Source organism: Bubalus bubalis, chromosome 2, assembly GCF_019923935.1.
Source record: "Bubalus bubalis isolate 160015118507 breed Murrah chromosome 2, NDDB_SH_1, whole genome shotgun sequence".
NCBI classification, from domain to species: domain Eukaryota; kingdom Metazoa; phylum Chordata; class Mammalia; order Artiodactyla; family Bovidae; genus Bubalus; species Bubalus bubalis.
The window spans coordinates 174,877,838-174,903,262 of NC_059158.1; the positions used below are offsets into that span (position 1 = coordinate 174,877,838).

Below are 25,425 nucleotides of genomic sequence, written 5' to 3' on the forward strand. Positions count from 1 at the left end.
GCTATGGTGGGGGGTGGGGGGCGCTGGCCCGAGGAACAGGAAATAGCTGGGTTTGGGGAAGTCATGTGGCCCGGGCCAAGCCAAGCCAGCCCGCCATCACTGGGCAGTCCTCACCACAGCCCCATCAATGCCCCGTTTGAGGCTTGTACAGGGATCCTTTGACGGGGTCGGGTAACCCACTGAGAGGGCCTATTTGAGCTAGATGCCCGGAAAAGAGCTGGCCCCAGGAAAGAGGGGCTGTGTGCAGGCTGGGCAGGTGAGGGCCGCCCAGACGGGCTGTCTCTTGGAGGAAAGGAGGGCCGACAAAATCAAGCCCTGTGGCTGAAGGGAGGGAACACCCGTTTCTCAGGGCTGTGACGGTGGCAGGAACAGTCACCGAGTGGGCTGCTTAGCGTGTCGTCTCTGCGATTCTCCCACTGGCCTCATGAGCAGGCGCCACATGATGCTGCTTCCTGAGGCTCAAGGTGGGCAAGTCCAATGTCACCGTCAAAGTCACCAGCAGTTGAGGGCTGGAGCTGGGCTTTGACTCTGACATGCCTGATGGAGACTGAGCTTCTCCGTCTGGTCCTTCCTGGCCCACCTCGGCCACCTTGCCGGTGATCAGAATGATGGCGTGAGGATGACCTTGGAAAGTCCTTTGAAGATGGGGACAGAGGCATAATTACCCTTGTATGCCTGGCACTGAGTTCAGGCCTGGCTCCAGAGCCCTGTGCTGCTTATGGTAGAGGCTGGGGGTCTGTTGTGGGTGCAGGACCCAGACAGAAGGTGACAGGGAGGTGGCCCAGGTGAGGTACATTGGGGGCACAAACTCAAGCATGGATTCACTATGGGACTGGATAGATTCATGAGACATTTGGGAAGCAGGACCTGCCAGGCAGAAGTGAGGAAGAGGAGGGTAATGAGATTGGTGCCCAGGTCTGGAGAGCCTTTGGCATGGTGCTGCCCAGCTCTGAGCTGAGGACACCTGATAGTGGACAAAAGGAGGTGCAATCAGCTTTGTTTGCATGTGAGTTACCTGGGGGGACCACGTGATGGGAGGTGCTCGGGGACAACTGTATCCACAGGTCTGGAGGCAGGGGCGTGGAGGAGGAGGGGTTTAGGATATGATGCCACCCGTGGACACCTGAGTGGGATGTCATGGGGCTGCAGTGTCATCAGGGTTGTTTTTTAAATTAATTTTTATTGCACTATAGCTGCTTTACAGTGTTGTGCTCCTTTCTACTGTACAGACAAATGAATCAGCCACACATACCCATATATTCCCTCCCATCTGGATTTCCCTCTCATTTAGGGCCACAAAGTAGAGTTCCCTGTGCTTTACAGTATATCCCCATCATCTGTCTATTTCATCAGTTCAGATCAGTTCAGTTGCTCAGTCGTGTCTGACTCTTTGCGACCCCATGGACTGCAGCACTCCAGGCCTCCCTGTCCATCACCAGCTCCCGGAGCTTGCTCAAACTCATGTCCACTGAGTCGGTGATGCCATCCAACCATCTCATCCTCTGTCGTCCCCTTCTTCTACTGCCTTCAATCTTTCCCAGCATCAGGGTCTTTTCAAATGAGTCAGTTCTTCGCATCAGGTGGCCAAATTACTGGAGTTTCAGTTTCAGCATCAGTCCTTCTGATGAATATTCAGGACTGATTCCTTTAGGAGGGATGTCTGTTTTTTACATAGCATCAATAGTGTATATGTGTCAATCCCAACCTTCCAATTCCTCCCGCCCAATCCCTCTCCCCCTTGGTATCCGTACACTTATTCTCTACATCTGTGTCTCTTTCTCTGCTTTGCAAATAAGCTCATATATACCATTTTCAACAGGGTTCACAGAGGTGTTAACCCATCAGCAGGACGTAATGTTGGCCTGTGGCCTCCCAGGGCATGCTCTCATGTGATAAGCACATGCCCTTTTGCCCTATCCAGCCTCTGGCTTCCAGCCTTCCTGACTGCTTGTAGGGCCTGAGACCAAGACAGCACTTGGGCGGATGACATGTGGGAGACAGTGGTTCCCATACACAGGGGCTGTGACCTGAAGGGGCTGTAAGCTGGAAGCGCAACACAGCGACACTGCAACAGCCTGGGGTGCTGGGAATGGGCGACGCCCCCACGGCCGATGAAGGAGCTCTGCCCTGCTTATGGGCAACTTCTCCATATTGTGGGGAGATCTGGGGGAGACCAGCAATTCATGCCCAATCTGGCTATGAAATCTTCAATTTGGGGACTTCTCTGGCAGTCCAGTGGTTAAGACTCTGCACTTCTACTGCAGGGAGCATGGGCTCAACCCCTGGTCAGGGAACTAAGATCCTGCATGCTATGTGGCATGGCCCAAAATAAAACAACAACAAAGAGAGAGAGAGAGAGGGGAAAAAAAAAGAAATCTCTAGTTTATAATGAAATAGTCTTAACTCACAAGGTGAGTAGCTCCCAGGCTTAAGGATGCTCAGTCTGGGTGGTGTGCGAGTACCTATTCTGTGTGTGCAAGGCAGCTTCTGTGGGTCTCTGTGGCCCCTGCCCTCCTGGACGGGCTCTCTGGAGCCAGCACTCACATTCCAACCTCTCCCCTGGGACTCCAGGAGGAAGTGGCCTCCTTAGCCAGCAAGGGCGTTTCAACAGGCAGTGGGCTTGGCAGGGAGCGGCCAACACAGGGGAGCTGCAGGCTTAAATAAACAGAGTCCATCTGGTAAACAGTTTCCCTGCTCCTCCCTGGTCCAGGTGGTCAAGCAGGACATTGACCTTGAAGCTTCCTCTGCCCACATGCTGGGGGGACAGGCCAGGTTGGGGGACAGCCTAGGCAAAGACCTGGAGATGCTGATCACATGTCAGAGGGTGGTTCCAGTCTGGAAGTCTCCCCTCTGAGAACTCACAACTTACGACAGACACAAGTTGTTCAGCCTTGTTCTTCTTGCCAGAGCCAAGCTGCTGACACTTCATATGGAGGTGGAGCTGAATTCTAGTCTGAGCGCATGGGGAAAAGCCAAGGTATTCTAAGGGGCTACAGGTGGAACTGTGGAGGGAAAGGAATGTCACTGTGCACCTTCCCAGCTCCTCTGTCCCAAGAAATGATGTCAAGTGTCATAAGGGGAGAGTGGGAAGGAAAGGTTCAGATGTTCGTGGCCTTGGGCATCTTTACAGAGGCTGTGGGCTTCCCAAGTGGCTTATGGGTAAAGAATCCAACTGCAATTCAGAGATGCAGGAGATGGGTCAGGAAGATCATCTGGAGGAGGAGGGCATGGAAATCCTCTCCAGTATTCTTGCCTGAAGAATCTCACGGACAGAGGAGCCTGATGTGCTACAGTCCATAGGGTTGCAAAGAAGCTACTGGCATGCATACGTGCACAGAGGCTGTAGGTGGAACAACCTTGACACTGTAACATTCCTCTGTGGCCCATGGTCACTCTGTAAGAACAGGGCCAGATCTTGCTCTCAGGTGATCAGATCCCACGGGTTGCTTCCCCAACACCCTTCATCACTGAAGGCACTGCAGAGGGAAGGGCGTGAAGACTCAGTAAGCACTAAGTGCAGATTTGCTATAATTAACACCTGGCGAAGAATCCGCCTGCAATGAGGGAGACTGGGTTTGATCTCTGGGTTGGGAAGATTCCCTTGAGAAGGGAAATGCTGCCCACTCCAGTATTCTAGCCTGGAGAATTCCATGGACTGCATGGTCTATGGGGTCGCAAAGAGTCGGACACGACTGAGCCACTTTTCAATTTCACCTCCCCATACTGACCCTGAATCAACTTTGCCTGAAATGAAAAGTGCTGTATTTCTTTCTTTTTAAGACCTGGTTTTTATATTTTTTGGGCTTCCCTTGTGGCTCAGATGGTAAAGAATCAGCCTGCAGTGCGGGAGACCTGGGTTTGATCCCTGGGTTGGGAAGATCCTCTGGAGAAGGGAAAGGCTGCCCACTCCAGTATTCTGGCCTCGAGAATTCCATGGAGTGTATAGTCCATGGGTTTGCAAAGAGTCGGACATGACTGAGCGACTTTCACTTTTATATTTTTATTAGATATAGGTCTAAATGTGGCATTCCTGGAATATAAGGTTCCAAATCAATTTTTAATTTTCTGAGGAAACGTCATCCTGCTTTACATAGTGGATGAAATGACGTACACTTCCACCAACAGGGAACAAAGATCCCTCTTCTTCCACATTCTCACAGATGTTTGGTTTACCTTGTTTTTTTAATGATGACCACTTTAACAGGAGTGAAGAGATAACTTATGGTTTGATTAGCATTTCTCTGATAGTGATGTTGAGCATCTTTTATGTATCTGCTGGCCACTTGGATGTCTTCTTTGAAAAAAATGTGTATTCACTTCCTCTGTCCATTTTTGAATCAGATTTTTTTTGAAGTATAGTTGATTTACAATATTGTGTTAGCTTCAGGTGTACAGCAAAGTGAACTATACATTTACTTTTTTCAGATTATTTTCCCTTATAAGTTATTACAAAGTATTGGGTATTATTATACAGTAAATCTTTGTTGTTTATCTACATTATATACAAGTGTGTATCTTTTAATCCTATACTCCTAATCCCTTCCCCACCCTTTGGTAACCATAAGTTTATTTTCTATGTCTGAGTCTCTTTCTGTTTTATAGATTCACTTGTATTATAAAAATTTCATATTTACTTGTCAATCCCCTGCCCCTTCTTTGTTTTTTTTTTTTGAAAATTAATTAATCAAATTATTTTTTTTTAGCTAAGCTGGGTCTTCATACTGTTCATGGGGTTCTCAAGGCAGGAATACTGAAGTGGTTTGCCATTCCCTTCTCTCAAACTACCGCACAATTGCACTCATCTCACATTTCACACGCTAGCAAAGTAATGCACAAAATTCTCCAAGCCAGGCTTCAACAATATGTGAACCATGGGCTTCCAGATGTTCAAGCTGGTTTTAGAAAAGGCAGAGGAACCAGAGATCAAATTGCCAACATTTTGCCAACATCATTGAAAAAGCAAGAGAGTTCCAGAAAAACATCTATTTCTGCTTTATTGACTATGCCAAACTCTTTGACTGTGTGGATCACAATAAACTGTGGAAAATTCTTCAAGAGATGGGAATACCAGACCATCTGACCTGTCTCTTGAGAAATCTGTATGCAGGTCAGGAAGCAACAATTAGAACTGAACATGGAACAACAGACTGGTTCCAAATAGGACAAGGAGTATGTCAAGGCTGTATATTGTCACCCTGCTTATTTAACTTATATGCAGAGTATATCATAAGAAACGCTGGGCTGGATGAAGCACAAGCTGGAATCAAGATTGCCGGGAGAAATATCAATAACCTCAGATATGCAGATGACACCACCCTTATGGCAGAAAGTGAAGAGGAACTAAAAAGCCTCTTGATGAAAGTGAAAGGAGAGTGAAAAAGTTGGCTTAAAGCTCAACATTCAGAAAATGAAGATCATGGCATCTGATCCCATCACTTCATAGCAAATAGATGGGGAAATAGTGGAAACAGTGGCAAACTTTATTTTTTGGGCTCCAAAATCACTGCGGATGGTGACTGCAGCCATGAAATTAAAAGACACTTACTCCTTGGAAGGAAAGTTATGACCAACCTAGACAGCATATTAAAAAGCAGAGACATTACTTTGCCAACAAAGGTCCGTCTAGTCAAGGCTATGGTTTTTCTTGTGGTTATGTATGGATGTGAGAGTTGGACTGTGAAGAAAGCTGAGTGCCGAAGAATTGATGCTTTTGAACTGTGGTGTTGGAGAAGACTCTTAGAGTCCCTTGGACAGCAAGGAGATCCAACCAGTCCATCTTAAAGGAAATCAGTCCTGAATGTTCATTGGAAGGATTGATGCTAAAGCTGAAACTCCAATACTTTGGCCACCTGATGCAAAGAGCTGACTCATTGGAAAAGATTCTGATGCTGGGGAAGATTGAAGGCAGGAGGAGAAGGGGACAACAGAGGATGAGATGGTTGGATGGCATCACTGACTCAATGGACATAAATTTGAGTAACTCCAGGAGTTGATGATGGACAGGGAGGCCTGGTGTGCTGAGGTTCATGGGATTGCAAAGAGTCGGACACGACTGAGCGACTGAACTGAACTGAACTGGGTCTTCATTGCTGTGCACGCGCTTTTCTCTAGCTGTGGCAATCAGGGGCTACTCTTTAGTTAGGGTGCACAGGCCTCTCATTGCAGTGGCTTCTCTTGTTGTGGAGCATGGGAGCTGGGCACACAGGTTTCAGTAGTTGCAGCGTGTGGGTTCAGTAGTTGTGGCTTGCGGGTTTAATTGCCCTGCCACATGTGGGATCATCCCAGACTAGGTAGGGATTAGACCTGTGTCCCTTGCATTGGCAGGTGGATTCTTAAACACTGGACCACCAGGGAAATTTTTCTCTCCCCCTGTTCTATGCCCACATATACCACCTAAGGTGGGTAGAATTCTAAGAAGCCTCCAATGACCTATGACCTTGTCTAGTTCTCTCCCCTCGAGTGTGGGTGGATTCTGGGATTCTGATCAGACAGTCACTCCTGGTTTAGGGTTATCTTATCTGGCAAGTTGACTTTAAGAAAGGGAGATTATTCTGGGTGAGCCAGACTGGATCAGTTTGATCTCTTAAAAGGGACTGGGCTCTTCTGGAAGAGGGGGTTTGGCATGGGAGAGATGTGAAGGGTAAGAGGCCTTGGGGGAGCCCACATAACAAGGAACGGCAGGTGGCTCCTGGAAGCTGAGTGTCTCCTGGGTAGCAGCCTGAACGAGGCCAGGGTAGTGGAGTGGAGGGGGGAGGTTCAGTCTGACAACCGCAAGGAACTGAATCCTGCCAGCCACACTGTGAGCTTGAAAGAGGATCCTGAGATCCAGAAAAGAAGAACAAGACCTAGTCTTGACTTCAGCTGGACTTCAGCCTCGTGAGGGACTGGGAACCTGGACTTCTGACCTTTAGGAACTGTGAGGAACTTTGTTTGCTATGTTCAAGCTGCTAATTTTGTGGTAATTTGTTACACAGCAAAGGGAAAAGAATGTAGCACTCCGTCCCAGTTTGGAGGAAGTTTTATTTTTCCTCTTCAATGTCTAAGTGGCAGCCGCACCAATGATCTTGCACGTCTGAAGTCTTGGTCAGGGTAGAGTCAGAGTTTTGAGACTGAAGGGTGGAACAGGTGAGCCAACCACTGTTTGCACATCCTCAAATGCTCTTCTCAGGTCTCCAGATGCTCTGCTTTGAGGGAAAACAGCAGGGATTTCAGGCAGCCAAGAGAGAGGTTAGATACCTTGGAAAATGAGGGAGAAAATATATTCTGTTCTGCTAGCTAAAGCATTATATTACATTTAGAGCTCTGATTTTTTAAGAGGGAAAGAGACCACTGGGAGCTGGCACCATGTGCTGAGATCCATGTGTTGTAAAGGATGGTTGTAGGAAATGAAGTTTTCTTTAGAGAAGAATTGACTCAGTAGGGGTGTGACCATGATCTTCAGGTTGCAGAACATGGTACATGGGGGAGACAGGCTCACTTGCTGTCTTAGCTGGATGGACAGTACTTTGGGGGAATCTCTAAGCTCCCTGTCCAAGAGGCTGAACACCATAGGCTGGACATCAGCTTCCCAGGACAGAGAGAGAATTTACATTTCTTATTGGAGGCTGGGTGAGATTGGTGCTTTAATTATAGCAGAACCACCTGGAGAGCTTAGAAATACAGGTTCCCTGGGTCTGGGATGGAGCCTGGGAATCTGTTTCCTCTTCTGAACTATCTTATCCAAACTGTCTGGATAGCTTGGGAGCAACTGAAGGAAATACAAAACAGAGAGTGACTTGCAAGGGCATATGAATGAGAATTGTGCTCAGCACTCCACAGATCCCAGTTGCCCTTGGGGTCCTGTAGGGGTATGTCCCTTTCTGGCCTTCACTTGGGGGTTCTGTTCTTCCTCACCCCCCGGTGGGCCCCAAAGTTTTGCCTTCACTTTGCTTAAGTTCCCCCCTGCCCTGCCAAAGCAGATCCTGAGACATAGACTTGGGTGCAGGTTGTTTTTTTGGGAGGTGGTCCCAGGGAGTACAGTGAGAGCAGGAGAGAGGCAGAACAAGGATAGAAGCTAATAAAAATGTGCAGTGAGGGAACTTTCCTGGTGGTCGAGGGGCTGGGACTTGGAGCTCCCCATGCAGTGGACCTGGGTTTGATCCCTGGTGGGGGAACTAGATCCCAAATGTTGCCAACTAAAAGTTTCTGTGTTGCAAGTAAAAAATCCCACAACTGAGACCTGGGGCAGTCAAATAAATAAAAATAAATGTAAAAAAAAAAAAAGTGTGGTGAGAGAAGATAGAGGAGGGAATGACTCGTTCTGTGGCAGAGAAGAGATGGGGAAGGTGGGGGGCAGGGAGAGAGACTGGCAACTGTCTGGATTTTGAAGGACCTTAAATGCCCAGCTAGGTCTGAATATTCATCTAGAGGCGATACAAGACCATCACAAGGTATTTTGCCTTGAGAAGAGTGACAGAGAGTGTCCTGCTCACTAGGTACTCACTTCCCACCCTTGGAGTCACTCCATCCCCAGGCAGAATCCAGTGATGTCTGCTCCTTTTCTCTCTCTTGTCCGTGTGGCTGGAGACAAAAGGCTTGGACTTGATGGGTTAGCAAGCTGGTGGCAGCTTTGCAGAGGGCCCATCTTGGACAGCAAGGAGATCCAACCACTCCCTCCTAAAGGAAATCAATCCTGAATATTCATTGGAAGGAGTGAAGCTGAAACTCCAATACTTTGACCACCTGATGCGAAGAACTGACTCATTTGAAAAGACCCTGATGTTGGGAAAGATTGAAGGTAAGAGGAGAAGGGGCTGACAGAGGATGAGATGGATGGATGGCATCACTGACTCAATGGACATGAGTTTGAGCAAGTTCCGGGAGTTGGTGATAGACAGGGAGGCCTGGCGTGCTGCAGTCCATGGGGGTGGCAAAGAGTCAGACACGACTGAGTGAACTGAACTGAACTGGTTGTGACTTGAGTGCTTGCTTGTTACTGTCACTTAGCCTGTTCTCTGCTGACTAATACAAGAAGGCACTCTGAGAAGCATAAGCACAGGTGTGGCCTTCAATACCTTTCCTTCTCCACTGTCCTCTGACACTGGCGTTGAGAGCCCAGCTTCATAGACGAAGGGCAGAACAGTGGGGGGCTCATCTAATGTCAAGACAACTGGCAGGTAACAGAACAGAGCCTCAAGCCCAGCTCTGTCTGATTCCAAGAGTTTTTTCACTTCATAGGATTCCTTAATATCTGGCATGAGCACCAGTGACGGAAATCAAGATAATTTTCCGTGACATGTAGATGAAAAAGTTAAGTTTAATTCGTTTTGAATTTATTTGAAGGCATATTGGAATAAACATGTAATCTGTACATCAAACCAATGATTTCATGGCTACCATTTCAAATTAGGAGGAGAAATTTTTGCCCAAAACTGAGTTGCTTTAAAGTTAGAATGATTCATTAAAAAAAAAAAAATAGTAAAGGTATACGTGCTGAAGAATTGATGCTTCGAGCTATGGTGTTGGAGAAGACTCTTGAGAGTCTCTTGGATATCAAGGAGATCAAACCAGTCAATCCTAAATGAAATCAAGCCTGAGTATTCATTGGAAGGACTGATGCTGAAGCTGAAACTCCCAATACTTTGGCCACCTGATGCGAAGAGCCATCTATCTCATTGGGAAATATCCTGATGCTGGGAAAGATTGAAGACAGGAGGAGAAGGGGACCACAGAGGATGAGATGGTTGGATGGCATCACCAATTCAATGGACATGAGTTTGAGCAAGCTCCGGGAGGTAGTGATGGACAAGGAAGCCTGGCGTGCTGCAGTCCGTGGGGTCGCAAAGAGACAGACACGACTGGGTGACTGAACAACAACAAATGCAGACCCAGTAAATGGTGATAATGGTTTGGAAGGAGGAAGGGGACAGGCACCCGCAGACTACACTACATCTAGAGATACCCAGGTTTGCTCTTCAGGAAAAGAATTGAGCCTGGGGCACAGGATGGGGAGTCCTGCGGGCCTTCCCCTGGCCCACACTCTGCCCAGAGGCCTCTCGGTGGACCTCTCTCTCTTGGATAAAACACTGAAGGCTTTAAGTCTCTGGAAACCCGAGGTGTGTGAAAACAAGGAGAGGGAACGGGGGAGCCCTCCACGGGCTGCCTGTCTGACTTCAGGAGTAGCCTCGGTAAAGGCGCCTCAACGCACTGTTTCTCCTAGGCCAAGACTGGACACACTGTTCCCCATTCTGATTCCTGGGGTAAAACGTTTCACATTTTAAAAACACAAATATTTAGTTTCTTTCCTCAATGTATATATTTAACATCCAGGTCTCCTCCTCCTCCCCAAACTCCCACTATGGAATGTTAAAGCTGCCCCTTTGGGGGAAACCCATCTCCTTCCCTGAAAACCTACCTGTAGCATATTTCTGTGGCTTCGCTAATGAGCAAAGTGACACAGAGAAGGCGCTTGTGTTCCTCCAAGCAGCCCATAGACCTGCCATTCAGAGACGGAGCTGAAAGAGCTGTTTCACGGGCCCAGCCGCGGCCCCGGCCAAGAGGGCTTTGTACCCTGTCCATCGGGAGAGGGGCGGTGGGGGGTGAGGAGACTCCAGCTCACGTTCTGCTCGTCCACCTTCAGGATGGGAGTGGTGGGGGACACTCGCCATCAGTCACCATCGCCCAGCCCTGTCTGACCTTTGCTGGTTAACATGGAAATAGACCCAGTTCTTCACCAGTTACTTCTTTTCATTCATTTCTTCATTTGCTCACCAGAGATCTGTGATAGGCACCAGGCCAGGCCTGGGGAGTTCACTGGTGACAGATTAGACCCCCGCTGGCAGGGAGCTGATATCCTCTGGAGCCGGGTCGGGGTGGTGGTGGGGGAGCAGGTCCTACATTCATAACACAATTTTGGGAAGTGATATGGGCCACAATGACCATGCCCTGTGGCATCTCGGGAGGACAGAAGCAGACTTACAAGTTGCAGAGAGACAAGAAGTCAGCTTCAACTGATTGCAGGAGGTGGCGAATTGTGAAAAAATGAAACTAAAATGACAAGTCAGAGGATTTAACTTCCTCGTTCTCTAAAACAGGGGCGAAAGGGAATTAGACCTGATTTCTAAGCTCGGCTCTGTCTCCAAAGAGGCTAGGTGGCTTCAGGCAAGTCAAGAACCTCTCTGTGCCTGTTTCCTCATCTGACAAATGGGCTACCAGAGTTGGGCCTGATGACCCCACAGGTTTGCTGGCGGAACAAAAGACACAGAGTGACACAGTGAGTGAGTGTGCCACGTCACATGTACAAGGGACTGTCACCTCCATTATTCCTGAAGGTTGTGACAGTGTTGGTTGGATCAGCTGCGCCTGGCAATCACTCTAAAAAAATGGCTGTACATTTCCTTTTATGGAGGTGTAATTTATATAGGAAAAGGAGCACGTCAAGGCTGTATATTGTCACCCTGCTTATTTAACTTCTATGCAGAGTACATCATGAGAAACGCTGGGCTGGAAGAAGCACAAGCTGGAATCAAGATTGCCGGGAGAAATATCAATAACCTCAGATATGCAGATGACACCACCCTTATGGCAGAAAGTGAAGAGGAACTCAAAAGCCTCTTGATGAAGGTGAAAGTGGAGAGTGAAAAAGTTGGCTTAAAGCTCAACATTCAGAAAACGAAGATCATGGCATCAGCTCCCATCACTTCATGGGAAATAGATGGGGAAACAGTGGAAACAGTGTCAGACTTTATTTTTGGGGGCTCCAAAATCACTGCAGATGGTGACTGCAGCCATGAAATTAAAAGATGCTTACTTCTTGGAAGGAAAGTTATGACCAAACTAGATAGCATATTCAAAAGCAGAGACATTACTTTGCCAACAAAGGTCCGTAGTCAAGGCTATGGGTTTTCCTGTGGTCATGTATGGATGCAAGAGTTGGACTGTGAAGAAGGCTGAGTGCTGAAGAATTGCTGCTTTTGAACTGTGGTGTTGGAGAAAACTCTTGAGAGTCTGTTGGACTGCAAGGAGATCAAACCAGTCAATTCTAAGGAAATTGGTCCTGACTATTGAACTGTGGTTTGGAGAAGACTCTTGAGAGTCCCTTGGACTGCAAGGAGATCCAACCAGTCCATTCTGAAGGAGATCAGCCCTGGGATTTCTTTGGAAGGAATGATGCTAAAGCTGAAACTCCAGTACTTTGGCCACCTCATGCGAAGAGTTGACTCATTGGAAAAGACTCTGATGCTGGGAGGGACTGGGGGCAAGAGGAGAAGGGGACGACAGAGGATGAGACGGCTGGATGGCATCACTGACTCAATGGACGTGAGTCTGAGTGAACTCCGGGAGTTGGTGATGGACAAGGAGGCCTGGTGTGCTGCGATTCATGGGGTCACAAAGAGTTGGACACGACTGAGCGACTGATCTGATCTGATCTGATTCATTGGAAGACTGATGCTGAAGTTGAAGCTCTGATAATTTGGCCACCTGATGGGAAGAACTGACTCATTGGAAAAGACCCTGATGCTGAGAACGATTGAAGGCAGGAGGACAAGGGGATGACAGAGGATGAGATGATTGGATGGGATCACAGACTCAATGGACGAGTTTGAGCAAGCTCTGGGAGTTGGTGATGGACAGGGAGGCCTGGTGTGCTGCAGTCTATGGGGTCCCAAAGAGTCAGACATGACTGAGCGATTGAACTGAACTGGACCTAGATGCAATGATGGGGACCCTTCCTGGTTATATTCCTTTATTTATAAGCCTTTAGCTTTGCCTCGTCTGTGCAGACCCTGGACTGGGACCAGATGCAGAGATGAATCAACCAGACACTTAGCCACTCACGGGTGAGAAGGACAAGGTACAGAAGCACAGGGAAGGGGTCCTAACCCAGGGGAGCGGGGAGAGAGATGGGCATGGAGAAGGCACCTCCACCTGGCTTCCCTCATGCAAGCAGGGTGCCTGAGAGCTCTGGCCCGGGGCCCTCTTCTGGCATTGACACTCAGCTGCACTTAAGACAAGTTACTTCAAAACTCTGGTTTTCAGTTCCTCATCTGGGAAATGAGGGTAATAGTATTGGTTGCCTCAAAGGGTTGTCCAGAGAATTCGATGAGATGGTTCATGTAAGACTGCTTGCCCTGGGAAGTGGGCACCATTAGCATCCCCACCTTTCAGATGAGGCACAGAGAGGTGAAGCAACCTGCCCACAGCCACACAGCAAGTAGAGAGCACACCCAAGTCATCTGGCTCCTAAGTCTGTGCTCTCAACCATCTTCCCTACTGCGCTGCTCCTAGTGTGCTGTGCTTGGTTGATCAGTCGTCTCTGATTCTTTGCAACCCCATGGACTATATAAGCCACCAGGCTCCTCTGTCCATGGGGATTCTCCAGGCAAGAATACTGGAGTGGGTTGCCCCACCCTCTCTAGGGCATCTTCCCAACCCAGGGATCGAGCCCAGGTTTCTGCATTGTAAGCAGATCCTTTACCATTTGAACCACCACAGAAGCCCGTCCCGCTCTTACAAGGGGCTCGTGTACCTGTTCGCTCGGATATGACTCTGAAAGATTGTTAGGCAGAGAGTGATCAGGAGGAGGGGGCAACATGGGCAGATAGTCCTGCATGGACAAAGGCTTGAGGAGCACTCAGATTCAGGCGCGATGGAGAGCAGGGTGTAGGTGGAGAGCCATCAGACAGGACAGCCAAGGCTGGAGGTGGGAAACTGGGGCTGGAGTTGTAGGTGGGAGAAGAGTGTTGGTGTGGGATGAGGGCGCCGGGCAGGGCTGGGGTGTGAGGCTGTTGGACTCAGGTTTACCTCGGCTCAGTCTAGCAGCTTCGGGCCAGTGTAGGCTCTGGGCCCCAGAGGAGCCACCCTCCACCCACCTGATATTTCCTGGATTCCAGCTGCAGCTTCTGCAGGCAAAGGAGCCCTTGTGGTCAGAGGGGCCTCTGGAGCCCAGGCGGGGAGACTCCTTCCCTCCCTCCCTGGCACACACACCTCCATTCAGCCTGGCCCCGCCTTCCAAGGGGGCTGACCCCACGTTAGTGGGGGGCCCGCCTGACTGGGAGGCTGGGCCAGCAGGCATCGAGGTTAATAAGACCTGGCCCCCACCGGCCCCCACGACTGTGCTGCTACTGCCCGTGTGCCAGAACCATGAGGGCACTCAGTGGTCCCCGCCCCGTGCTCTGTGGCCTGTTGCTGCTGCTGTTCCAGGCCCCATGTGCCTCTGGCCTCGCCCCGCTGTCCAGAGGTGAGGGGGCCCCATGTGAGGTGGGGGATACTGGGCACTGAGACAGACAGAGGCTAAATGGGATCCAGCATGGGCGGGGGCGGGCAGGCAGGGGTGCCCCACAGGGCTGACGCAGGAGAAGACAGAGATGGTGACAAACACAAGGACCAGGGTGGGCTGACCCTGTCTGTTCTGTGTGGAGGGGGCATGAGACGGCTTCTCTGAGCCTGTCTCTCGGCTTTGCAGCTCCCAGGCTGTCCTCAGGGACCAGGCATCCTGCAGGGATGGTCTTGGTCTTCTGGGTCACTGACTGCACAGCCTTCTGTCACCTGGGGCTGCAACCAGGCCCAGGGCTGAGCTCACGACTCTCTGATGACTGCAGATCTGGGGGGGGGGGGGGGGGGGGTGGCAAGATGACATTCCCCCTTCCACCAGCCCTTCCAGCACATTCTGGACTTGGCTGTCTATGAGCTGTACCGCTGAGTTTCAGCTGTGAGGACAGAGTCCTGGGATGCCCAGCTCCTCCTGTGCAGATGGGGAAACTGAGGACAGAGAGGGGAGGACCTATCTAAAACCACACAGTGAGTGAGCAAGCCTCAGAGCCTCGTGGCTCCTGGTCCACTGTCCCATGGTGTGGCCAATGCCCTCTCCATCTCTGGGCCTCAGTTTACCCATTTATAGCCTCAGCTAGTGGCGACCAGGAAACCAAGCTGCAAGGTGATTTCTGAGGTCCCTTGAGGACCTCTGATGTCCGGGCTGGGGCACCATGGCTGGGAGATAGGACTGTCCACACACCTTGTCTTTCTTGATTCTTCCTGCATCCCTGGTTGGGAGCAGCCCAGATTTAGTGGTGGACAGAGTGCAGACTTCTGTACTGGCTGCAGGGCCAGGCCAGTGATAACATCAAGCATTAAGCCTCTCCTCCCCTCCAGGCAGATGAGAAAAGCGAAGCTTCAAAGCTGCAATGATCTGCCCAAGGCCACAGAGCTAGGACTCGGACTCCGTCTACCTCACTTGGGCTCCGTGTCCCTCCCAGCACTTGGTGCTGCCTCCCAGGCTGTCTGGAAAGACATTGCTCCCTCGGGGTGTGTCTTGGGGGCCCACTTGGTCAGACTGCCAAGGTGGCCACGAGGAACTCCTGCTGTTTTTCCTGTTCTTAGATACCAGCCAGCAGGCTCTGCGGGATTGGGGCCAACTGGGTGCACTTTGCTGATTCTCTTTGATGCTCAGATGAAAGAGCCCACGTTGACGGGTGCTGCACTAGTTTTCAAGGCTGTGCCCGCCGGAGGGCCGACCCTCAGTTCCCTCCTGCCCAGGCAGGGCAAAGAGAATCCCTTGTTTACACTCTGGGCTGAAACCTGAGACGTGAAGGCTATCTTCTCCTTTGCTGCCTCTGAGAACCCTACATGCCCAGCCTTGAGCTGGCACCTTACACATATTTTTGCTTGCCCTCAAAGGATTCTGTAAGGAAGGGATCGCCTGCCCATTGTACAGACAGGAAACTGAGGCTCAGAGAGGTGAAGGTGCCATTTGAACCTCTGTCTTTCCTACGGGCTGAGCTGGGGGCCTCTGGCAAGTTGCTTGCCTGAGCAGGACCCAGCCAGGCTGATTCATGCCTGGTCTAGTCTGCCTGAGGCCTCAGGTCTGGACCTAAGTAGCCCCTGATGCCCTGTTCCTTTGTCTTAAGTATCTCCGCTCCATCCTCCCGACCTTTGCCCCCTCCCAGGGCACCTCTGCTGGACCCGGCCCACCGACCTGGTGTTCGTCGTCGACAGCTCACGCAGCGTGCGGCCCGTGGAGTTTGAGAAGGTGAAGGTGTTCCTATCCCAGGTCATCGAGTCACTGGACGTGGGGCCCAATGCCACCCGCGTGGGCCTGGTCAACTACGCCAGCTCCGTGAAGCAGGAGTTCCCGCTGCGGGCCCACAGCTCCAAGGCTGAGCTGCTGCAGGCCGTGCGCCGCATCCAGCCGCTGTCCACGGGCACCATGACGGGTCTGGCCATCCAGTTCGCCATCACCAAGGCCTTAAGCGATGCAGAGGGTGGTCGCCCCAGGTCCCCCGACATTAGCAAGGTAGGGGCTCACAGGAACGTGGCAGCCTGCGGCAATGAAGAGATACAGCTAGGTTTTCAGGGCCAGGAGCCTCGGCCTCTGGAGGGGAGGAGATTGTACAAGGCCGCTCCCCAGGGGACCCAGGGTAGGGATACTAAAAATAGTGCTGCTCCCTCTGGCTTCTTATCAAGAATCATCTCAGGGGGCCTCACCACACCCCCTTTCTCCAGATAAAGAAACATGGGCTCAGGAAGGTGAGCTGTATTTCTAACCCAGGCCTGTCAGGTCAGGTCGGGCATCCAGGCCAGAGGAGGAGACTCAGGAATCAGAAGTAGACTCAGGTCAGAAGCAGAAAAGCAGCCAAGGGGGCTGGACGCTGAGTCCCAGACTCCTACAGAGCAGTCTGGAGGACCCGACTTAGGGCAGGCTGGACAGGGGGTGGGTGAGGGCCAGTCTCGGCACCAGGGTCCCTTCTTGCGGCCCTTTCCCAGATACAGCACACAGGGGACTTGTGGGAGGGGAAGTGTTTTCTTCCTAGGGAAGTTAGTGTCTTGGGGAATGGAGGGAGAAAAGGCAGCATCTTCCTTCATTCCGTGGGCATCTATATAGGTACCACCTCTCTCCCAGGGTATACAAGGGAAGATGAGCAGAAGAGAGGAAAAACTTTCACTCTTTAGCTTCTGCCTCTCTCTGGTGGCCAAAAGGTAGAACTGCATGGAGTTGAGTACAGACGTTTGGCCCTGCCCTCGCAAGCACCCCCAGGCTGACAGAGTGGAGGTGGTTCTGCCCTCAGAGGTCACAGAGCTGTCTGATGGAGGAGGAGACACCCAGAAGCCCTAGTCAGATGGAAGAGCACCTAGCCATGCCTCTCACTCAGAAGAATCCTTTCTCCTCTTCCACTATCCAAGTTCTTTTTCTCGGGCCTGATATTGGTGGTGGCGGCAGTCATATCCACCTGCCACCGAATAGCTGTGTGACCGGGGCTTGTCACTCTGCCCCTCCGGGTCAATCTCCTCTATGTCAACCGTCCTGGGGTGTTGGGTGTGTGTGTGGGGGGTGCTACTGGAGGACCAAGTGGCCCACCCAGCGTGGGGAGGGAGGCCAGGCCTTCGCACATTCCTCCTCTGCGTCGCAGGTGGTCATCGTGGTCACGGACGGGAGGCCCCAGGACAGCGTGCGGGACGTGTCTGCGCGGGCCCGGGCCGGCGGCATCGAGCTGTTCGCCATCGGCGTGGGCCGCGTGGACAAAGCCACGCTGCAGCAGATTGCCAGCGAGCCGCAGGACGAGCACGTCGACTACGTGGAGAGCTACAGCGTTATCGAGAAGCTGTCCAAGAAGTTCCAGGAGGCCTTTTGCTGTGCGCGGGCGGTCGGGGGCAGGCGATGGGCCAGGCTGGGGGTGGTGCTGGGGGAAGGGAGATTGGGGAGAGGCGGTCGGGTGTCTGGGCGGGGCCAGGGCGGGGGCAGGGCTGAGAGCGGACAATTGGGGGCGGAGCCCGGGAGGAGGTGGCCTATAAAGGGCGGGGACTGAGATTGAGACCACATTGGAGGCGGGGCCAGGGTCTTATCTGGGCGGATCCCCACCCAGTCCGAGGTTGAGGGACTTGGGGAGGAGGTGACGCTTTTTTTTTTTTGGAGATAGAGTCCTGGCAGGGAACATGGGGAGGGACTAAAAAATCCTGTGCTATTTGGCTGCGGGGTGTGTGTGTGTGTGTGTGTGTGTGCGCGTGCGCGGTGTTTGGGGGGTGGAGGGTTGGGATGCCAGTCTTCTGCAATGTGGGAAGGTCTGAGGGGGCTTGAGCATTGGGGTGGAGAAATTTCAGAACCTTTAGCAGGGTGGAGGAGGCAGTGCAAGGATTCTTCTCCACGTGTAAAACAGATCTAGGAAGAGCCTGAATCTAACTGAAAATTCTAGGCCATAATGCACAGTACCACAAATCTGGCATTTCACAAATATTTGTTGAGCGTCTTCTGTGTGCTGTGTTCACTGCTGTGTGTTTTGTTCTAGTCATTTGGAATACAACAGTGAACAAAGGGGATTTAGGCCCTGCCCCTGTGGCCTATATCATTTCAGCAGGAAGCTTTGGTTTATTATCAGCAATGCCACCGTCTCCAGGGATGTCAGCCCGGCTGCAGTGATTCTGGCCTGGGTTGAGGGTCTGGAACCCCACCCGGGTGAGGGCCTGAGTGACCCTGAGCTTATGAGGGGCCATTCTGGCTGAGATATCCAAGGGCCGGTGACCGTGTGCTTCTGTCGCCTCTCGTCCCTGCAGTGGTGTCAGATCTGTGTGCCACGGGCGACCATGACTGTGAGCAGGTGTGTGTCAGCTCCCCGGGCTCCTACACCTGTGCCTGCCGCGAGGGCTTCACCCTGAACAGTGACGGCAAGACCTGCAATGGTCAGTGGGCCGGACACAGGCAGCCTGGGGAGGGTGGCAGGGAGGGGATGGGGCCTTGGCCAGTCCCCAGGAAGCTCACCCGAGCCTCCCTGCTCCTTGCCTCTGGACCAATCTGCAATGGATGTCTTCTATGGACTTGTGGACACAGAGGGGGAAGGAGAGGGTGGGATGAATTGAGAGAGTAGTATTGACATGTATTCACTCCCGTGTGTAGAGCAGATAGCTAGAGGGAAGCTGCTGTGGCTTCCCGGGTGGCTCAGCGGTAAAGAATCTGCCTGCCAATACAGGCACTGCAGGAGATACAGCTTTGATCCCTGGGTCGGGAAGACCCCCTGGAGGGGGAAATGGCAACCCCCTTTAGTATTCTATCCAGGATAATCACATGGACAGAGGAGCCTGGTGGACTGCACAGTCTCTGGGGTCATAAAAAGTTGGACACAACTTAAGTGACTGAGCAGGCAGGCAGGGGAAGCTACTGTAGAGCACAGGGAGCTCAGCTCAGTGCCCTATGATGCCTAGAGGGGTGGGAGGGAGGCTCAAGAGGCTTGTGTATACATATGGCTGATTCATGCTGTTGTACAGCAGAAACTAACACGACATTGTAAAGCAATTATCCTCCAATTTAAAAGAAAGAGATGTCTTCTAGAGTTTGATGTTTGCAGTTCTCTTCTCACTGTCCCTCTTTCTGCCACTGTGGATGGTGGGTTTAGTGTCGGGGAAGGAGTTATATAGTCTTGAACTCACATCTTGGTGCCACTACTTCTGAGTTGTGTGATTTAACCATGTTCAGAGCTTTAAGTTTCAATGCTAGAGTTTAGGCTTCCCAGAGGGAGTTTTGAGGCCCAAATGGGATGATCTTCTGAATAGCTGTTGGGTGTGGTGGGTCCCCAGCCACTGGCTGGGAAGAATGACTGTGTCCTTAAGCTTCACCTCCGTGCCTTCCTACCCTCTCCAGTCTGCAACGGTGGCGGGGGCAGTTCGGCTACTGACCTGGTCTTCCTCATTGATGGGTCCAAGAGTGTGCGGCCGGAGAACTTTGAGCTGGTGAAGAAGTTCATCAACCAGATTGTGGACACGCTGGATGTATCGGACAAGTTGGCCCAGGTGGGGCTGGTACAGTACTCAAGCTCTGTGCGCCAGGAGTTCCCGTTGGGCCGCTTCCACACCAAGAAGGACATCAAGGCAGCTGTGCGGAACATGTCCTACATGGAGAAGGGCACCATGACTGGGGCTGCCCTCAAGTACCTCATCGATAATTCCTTCACTGTGTCCAGCGGGGCTAGGCCTGGTGCCCAGAAGGTGGGCATTGTCTTCACTGATGGCCGGAGCCAGGACTACATTAACGATGCTGCCAAGAAAGCCAAGGACCTTGGTAGGTGCTGCTGGGACCCCAAACACCACCAATGGCCAGGGGTGCTCATGGAACAGCTCAGTTTCAGTTTAGCTTAGGTCTGTTCTGATGAGTGCCCTAAACCCAGGTTCGATATAAATGAGGTTTGTCCAACTCTTTCTTATACTGACACGAAAACTGAAGCCCCAGAAGAGTAAGTGGCTTGTTCTGATGGTCTTTTGGTAAGTGAGACTTGGAACTTTTCCAGTTGAATATTTCCAAGAGCACACCATCTGTTGGCAGGCAAGCCCATTTTGGGACAAGCCTGAGTCTCAGCTTTATCACCTATCACCTATTAAATGAAAATAATAGCAACCAGTAGACGGATATTATAAGGGTTACATGAGATTACAAAATTCTCAGTACAAGGAGTCAGTACAAGTCTGATATATGGTAGCATCTCAGTAAATGTTGGATTTCCTCAATGTCTTTGTCCCAGGCATTGTGCCTGCAATTCCAGCATCTGCCACTAGGAGGTGACGGGTTTGATTGCCTGGGCATTCCCCAGATTTATCCATGGTTGCCTGTCCCCACAGTGAAAGTGAAGTGAAGTGAAAGTCACTCAGTCGTGTTCGACTCTTTGCAACCCCATAAACTATACAGGCCAGAATATTGGAGAGGGTAGCCTTTCCCTTCTCCAGGGGATCTTCCCAATCCAGGGATCGAACCCAGGTCTCCTGCTTTGCAGGCAGATTCTTTACCAGCTGAGCCACAAAGAATACTGGAGTGGGTAGCCTATCCCTTCTCCAGAGGATCTCCCTGACCTAGGAATTGAACCGGGGTTTCCTGCATTGCAGGCGGATTCCTTACCAACTGGGCTATCAGGGAAGCTGCCTGTCCCCATGGCCACCATTATTCACCTTGTTCCTCTTGGTAGGCTTTAAAATGTTTGCTGTGGGTGTGGGCAATGCCGTGGAGGATGAGCTGAGGGAAATCGCCTCGGAGCCCGTGGCAGAGCACTATTTTTACACAGCTGACTTCAAGACCATCAACCAGATTGGCAAGAAGTTGCAGAAGAGGATCTGTGTGGGTGAGTGAGACCAGAAAGGGCACCGGTGGGAGGAGCAGGTGGGGCTCTGATGATACGTGTGTGTGTCTGTTTGTGTAACCATCCTGGACTAGATATGAGTGGGGAAAACAGGAGCTGGGATAGCATCATGAGTTGGCAGAACTGGGAGGAGGGTGGACCAATCTGACTTTTCAGTTCAGTCACTCAGTCGTGTCAGACTCTGCGACCCCATGGACTGCAGCATGCCAGGCTTCCCTGTCTTTCACCATCTCCTGGAGTTTGTACAAACTCATGTCCATCGAGTCGGTGATGCCATCCAACCATCTCATCCTCTGTTATCCCCTTCTCTTCCTGCCTTCAATCTTTCCCAGCATCAGGATCTTTTCCAATGAGCCAATTCTTCACATCAAGTGGCCAAAATATTGCAGTTTCAGCTTCAGCATCAGTCCTTCCAATGAATATTCAGGACTGATTTCCTTGAGGGTTGACTGGTTTGATCTCCTTGCAGTTTAAGGGACTCTCAAGAGTTTTCTCTAACACCACAGTTCCAAAGCATCAATTCTTCGCTGCTCAGCTTTCTTTATAGTCCAGCTCTCACATCCATACATGACTGGAATGTATACATGACTGGAAAAACCATAGTTTTGACTGGACGGACCTTTGTCAGCAAAATTATGTCTCTGCTTTTTACTATGCTGTCTAGGTTGGTCATAGCTTTTCTTCCAAGGAGCAAGCATCTTTTAATTTCATGGCTGCAGCCACCATCTGCAGGGATTTTGGAGATCAAGAAATTAAAGTCTGTCACTGTTTCCATTGTTTCCCCATTTGCCCTGAAGTGATGGGAATGGATGCCATGATCTTCGTTTTTTGAATGTTGCCTTTTAAGCCAGCTTTTTCACTCTCCTCTTCTCCTCTGTCTGATTTTTTACAGCCAGCAAACATGTTCTGAATGCTGTCTTCTACAAGTGGCACTGTTCTCAGTGCTCTCCAAATGTGAAATCATTTAATCCTATTTGGTAGGAATATTGTTATCCCCATTTTAGAGACAGGAAAACCAAGGCCAGAGGGGTGGAACAACTGAGTAACTGGAGGAGCCATGATTTGAACCCTGCTTCCTCTCCTGGTTCCCAGTGGTAAAGAGTGTAGATTCCCCAGTCAGACAGGCCTGAGTTTGCATGTTTGCTTTGACACTAACTAGCTGCTGGCTCTGGGCAAGTTGTTTTCCTTCTTGAGTTCTTCGTTTGTAAAACGGGATTGATAACAAACCCAAAGAGTTGGAGTGAGGAGTCACCAAGATGACCTCGGGGCCCCCAACTACAGCGTCCTGCACGTCGTAGGTGGTCAGCATTGGGGAGGCTGTTTTGGAGTTCTTTATCAGCGTTTTGAGGGGTCAGGAAGACATTCAGGGATGGCCCCCTCCGTCACTCCTGGGAGCTCTGTCTCAGGAACTCTACACGTCTCCCTGCCTTCTTGCATCTCCCAGGCCCCACACTCCCCCAAGGCACTCCAGTTCTGGCCCTGAGCAGTGACTACCCGCCTCCCTGGCAGGCAGCCACTCACCATCTCCTTTCCCTTTCCCCACTTTCTGCCCACCCCAGAGGAAGACCCGTGTGCTTGCGAGTCCATCGTGAAATTCCAGACCAAAGTGGAGGGGCTGCTGCAGGCCCTGACCCGGAAGCATATCCTTTCCCAGAAGCCTCTGCGAGGAGGGGGAGAGGTCAAGAGGGCCCTGTGGTGGCGGGGAGGAGAGAGCCTTGCCCCTTGTGTGTTGGGGTCGGGCAGGCTCCTGCTGAAGACGGGCTGGATCCTGGCCCGGGAGGCTGGCCCTGGCTTTGGTACTGACAAGGGAGAGGCAGAAACCAAGAGCTAGAAGCTGGGCACGCACGGAGTCCTGGATATGCTCGGGAAAACGTGGTGCCTATGGACTCCGCTTTCTCAGGCGCTCGGTGACCTGCCTACCCACCAGACTCCTCTCAGATGGGGCTGCACCCCGCACAGCTCCCCGGGCTCAGGCAGGACTAGGCGGGTACCCAGAAGGCCTAAACCTGTACCTGGGCAGGGCTGGGCTTTCCAGACCCACCGTAACTGCCGTCTTGTTTTTGGAAAGCACCCTCCTAAGGCCGTGGATGGGTAAGTTTTGACACTGGCGAAAGCACACGCTATGGGGAGGGAGGAGAGAAAGTCCTGGAAGCGGGGCCCGGAGTGCAGGTGCCACCCCGTCACCGCCCTGCTCCAGTCAGCCCTCGCCTCCTTAACTCCCAGTCCACTGGAAGCTGTGAGTAAGCGGCTGGCCATCCTGGAGAACAGAATCGTCTAAGCCCGCCTGTCCCCAGTGCAGCTCACGGAGCCCTGCGTGTGTCCCCTGGAGCCCAAGTTTAGTCTAGCTTTGCCAGTTCAGCGAGAGGGGTTTGGGAGGTGGGGTCCCAGGACAGGACTGGGCTTTTTCCTCTCTCACCCTTCGAGCCTGGGGGGAGTGTGCGTTTGAGTGTGTGTGTGCTGGGAGAGTGTGCCTGTTCGGGAGCGCACGCGTGTATGTGTGTGTGTGTGTGTGTGTGTGTGTGTACACCCAAGGGTAGGCATGTGACTAGGAACATGAGTGAGAACACAGGGGTGAGTGTGGGAGGAACTGCGTTTGCATTTTTTTTTAATCAAAAGCTTAATATATTCCTGTTTGTTTTTTTCAGTTCACTCTTTCTTGACTGTGAGTGCTGTGAATTTCTTTTCTGGTTTCTGTATTCCCTTTTGAAAAACCATTAAATGTGATTTAACGTAAGCAGTGAATGAGGCTGGTGGCCGTGTGGTCATTTGGGTAGCAGGAGGAAGAACTTGTGGGGGTGGCAGGCGATGAGTTTGCTCGGAGGAACTCAGCAATGGTGTCAGCAGGGAAGATGGCCACTGCTCCCCAACCCGCACGTGTCTGTCTTGACTTTTCAGTTACAGATTCATTGATGAGATCTCTGTTCATCCTCCCAGCAACCTTACCCAGAACAGACTTGAGTCATTCCCATTTTACAGATGGGACACCTGAGTGTCTGAGTGACGAGATGACTGGCTCGTTGGAGAGACAGGGCTCTTGAATCTGGGACTTTGAGACATCAAGAGAAAAAGGCATCAGAGAAGAAGGGCAGTGGCACCAGAGAGGACCATCCATTCATCCAGCCATTCATTCATCCATCCACCATTCATTCAGGCAACACACAAAGAGCCTATGCCCCATGTCAGGTGGTGGGGAGATGGTGGCCTGTGGGAAAGACACAGTCCCGTCTCTTCCATTGGGCAGGGTGCCCTGTTACCCCAGTTGAGAGGTTTAGGTTGCGAGGAGCCCCTGGGATGAGTGAGTGAGTGCGTGTGTGTGAGGTTGGTGATGAGCAGGGTTGCAGCCTGAGCCCGGGCTGGCCCTCTGCCCTCTGCCCGGCACCACGCCCTCCCTTGGAGTTCTCTCTCTTGCTTCCTGGTCAGCAGCCTCAGCCCCACGCCCAACACAGACAGTTGCAGCCTCCACCTCAGGAACAGTACCCGGAAGGTCTTTGACCACCATGTCCCACGACCCAGTCACAGGTGCCTCTGGAGTCTCATTTCTGTACCTCCCCCAGGGGAGCTTGGAACCCATTCTCGTTTAATGGAGCACCTTTAGCATAAGTACTAGATTCATACTTGAGAGCTTGTAAAAGGCTTTTATAAGAAGCTCAGACCATCCTGAAAGATCTTCCTTAGAAGGAAGATCAAGGAGGTAGAACCAACACCACCAGCAACACCCAGGAACTAACCTGTGTGTTGGTAAAACAGCACAACCTTCTAAGAGCAATGTAAAAGTCATACAGCCTTGCACAGCTTTTACCCTTGGCACAGCCAAATTGGCAAAGCCCTTTTTTTGTGCCAATTTCTGGATGGTTTTTTCTCATCTGAAGAGGCTCCTTGTCACAGCCCCTGTGGCAATTGCTCAGTCCACACTTCTTGCCTCCTGAGATTATCCCCACAACCCACCCCCAGCATGTCCATGGGGGCAGGGCGGCAGGGTCATGTGAATACAGGATAACCTTGGCTCCTGGACTCAGCTAATTGGTCAAAGGGGGTCACGTGACTCAAGTTGGGCCAATTGCTGCCTCTCTTCTGGGAATTTGGAAGTGTGGACCCTAGTTACGGGGCACCTGCTGCTGGAGCTGGGCGGTCTCTCTTCTTCCAGGTGTGCCGAAAGGCTGAGATTGGTGGTTTCTCTCCTCAGGAGGGAGAAAAGTAGCATTTGCTGAGTTGCTGATGGCCTTCTGGTCTAAGGCTGTTTCAGTGACCTGTTGCTGTAAAACAAACCACCCCAAAGTCAACAAGCCACCTTAGTGGCTTGAAGCAACCACCTGTTATTGTGTGACTCTGTGACTGATTT

At 51.4% G+C, this 25,425-nt stretch overlaps 1 protein-coding gene across 4 annotated transcripts; it reads left to right on the forward strand.

Moving 5' to 3' along the window:
• The first annotated feature begins 12,584 nt into the window (after nt 1-12,584).
• Nucleotides 12,585-23,828, forward strand: MATN1 (matrilin 1). Of its 4 annotated transcripts, XM_006054585.4 has the most exons (8): nt 12,585-14,218; nt 15,924-16,270; nt 17,385-17,607; nt 18,523-18,648; nt 19,604-20,020; nt 20,916-21,068; nt 22,646-22,726; nt 23,315-23,828. In XM_006054585.4, the coding sequence occupies exons 1-8, from the start codon at nt 14,122-14,124 to the stop codon at nt 23,362-23,364; spliced, it is 1,494 nt and encodes a 497-aa protein (XP_006054647.4). In that variant the 5' UTR covers nt 12,585-14,121; the 3' UTR covers nt 23,365-23,828. The 4 variants fall into 4 exon arrangements, with proteins under 4 accessions (XP_006054647.4, XP_045020569.1, XP_045020567.1 ...); XM_045164634.1 differs by lacking the exons at nt 12,585-14,218; nt 23,315-23,828 and adding an exon at nt 21,979-22,063 and having other exon boundaries at nt 16,149-17,607; nt 22,646-22,731; XM_045164632.1 differs by lacking the exon at nt 12,585-14,218 and having other exon boundaries at nt 16,149-17,607; nt 22,646-23,828.
• Nucleotides 23,829-25,425: the final 1,597 nt, after the last annotated feature.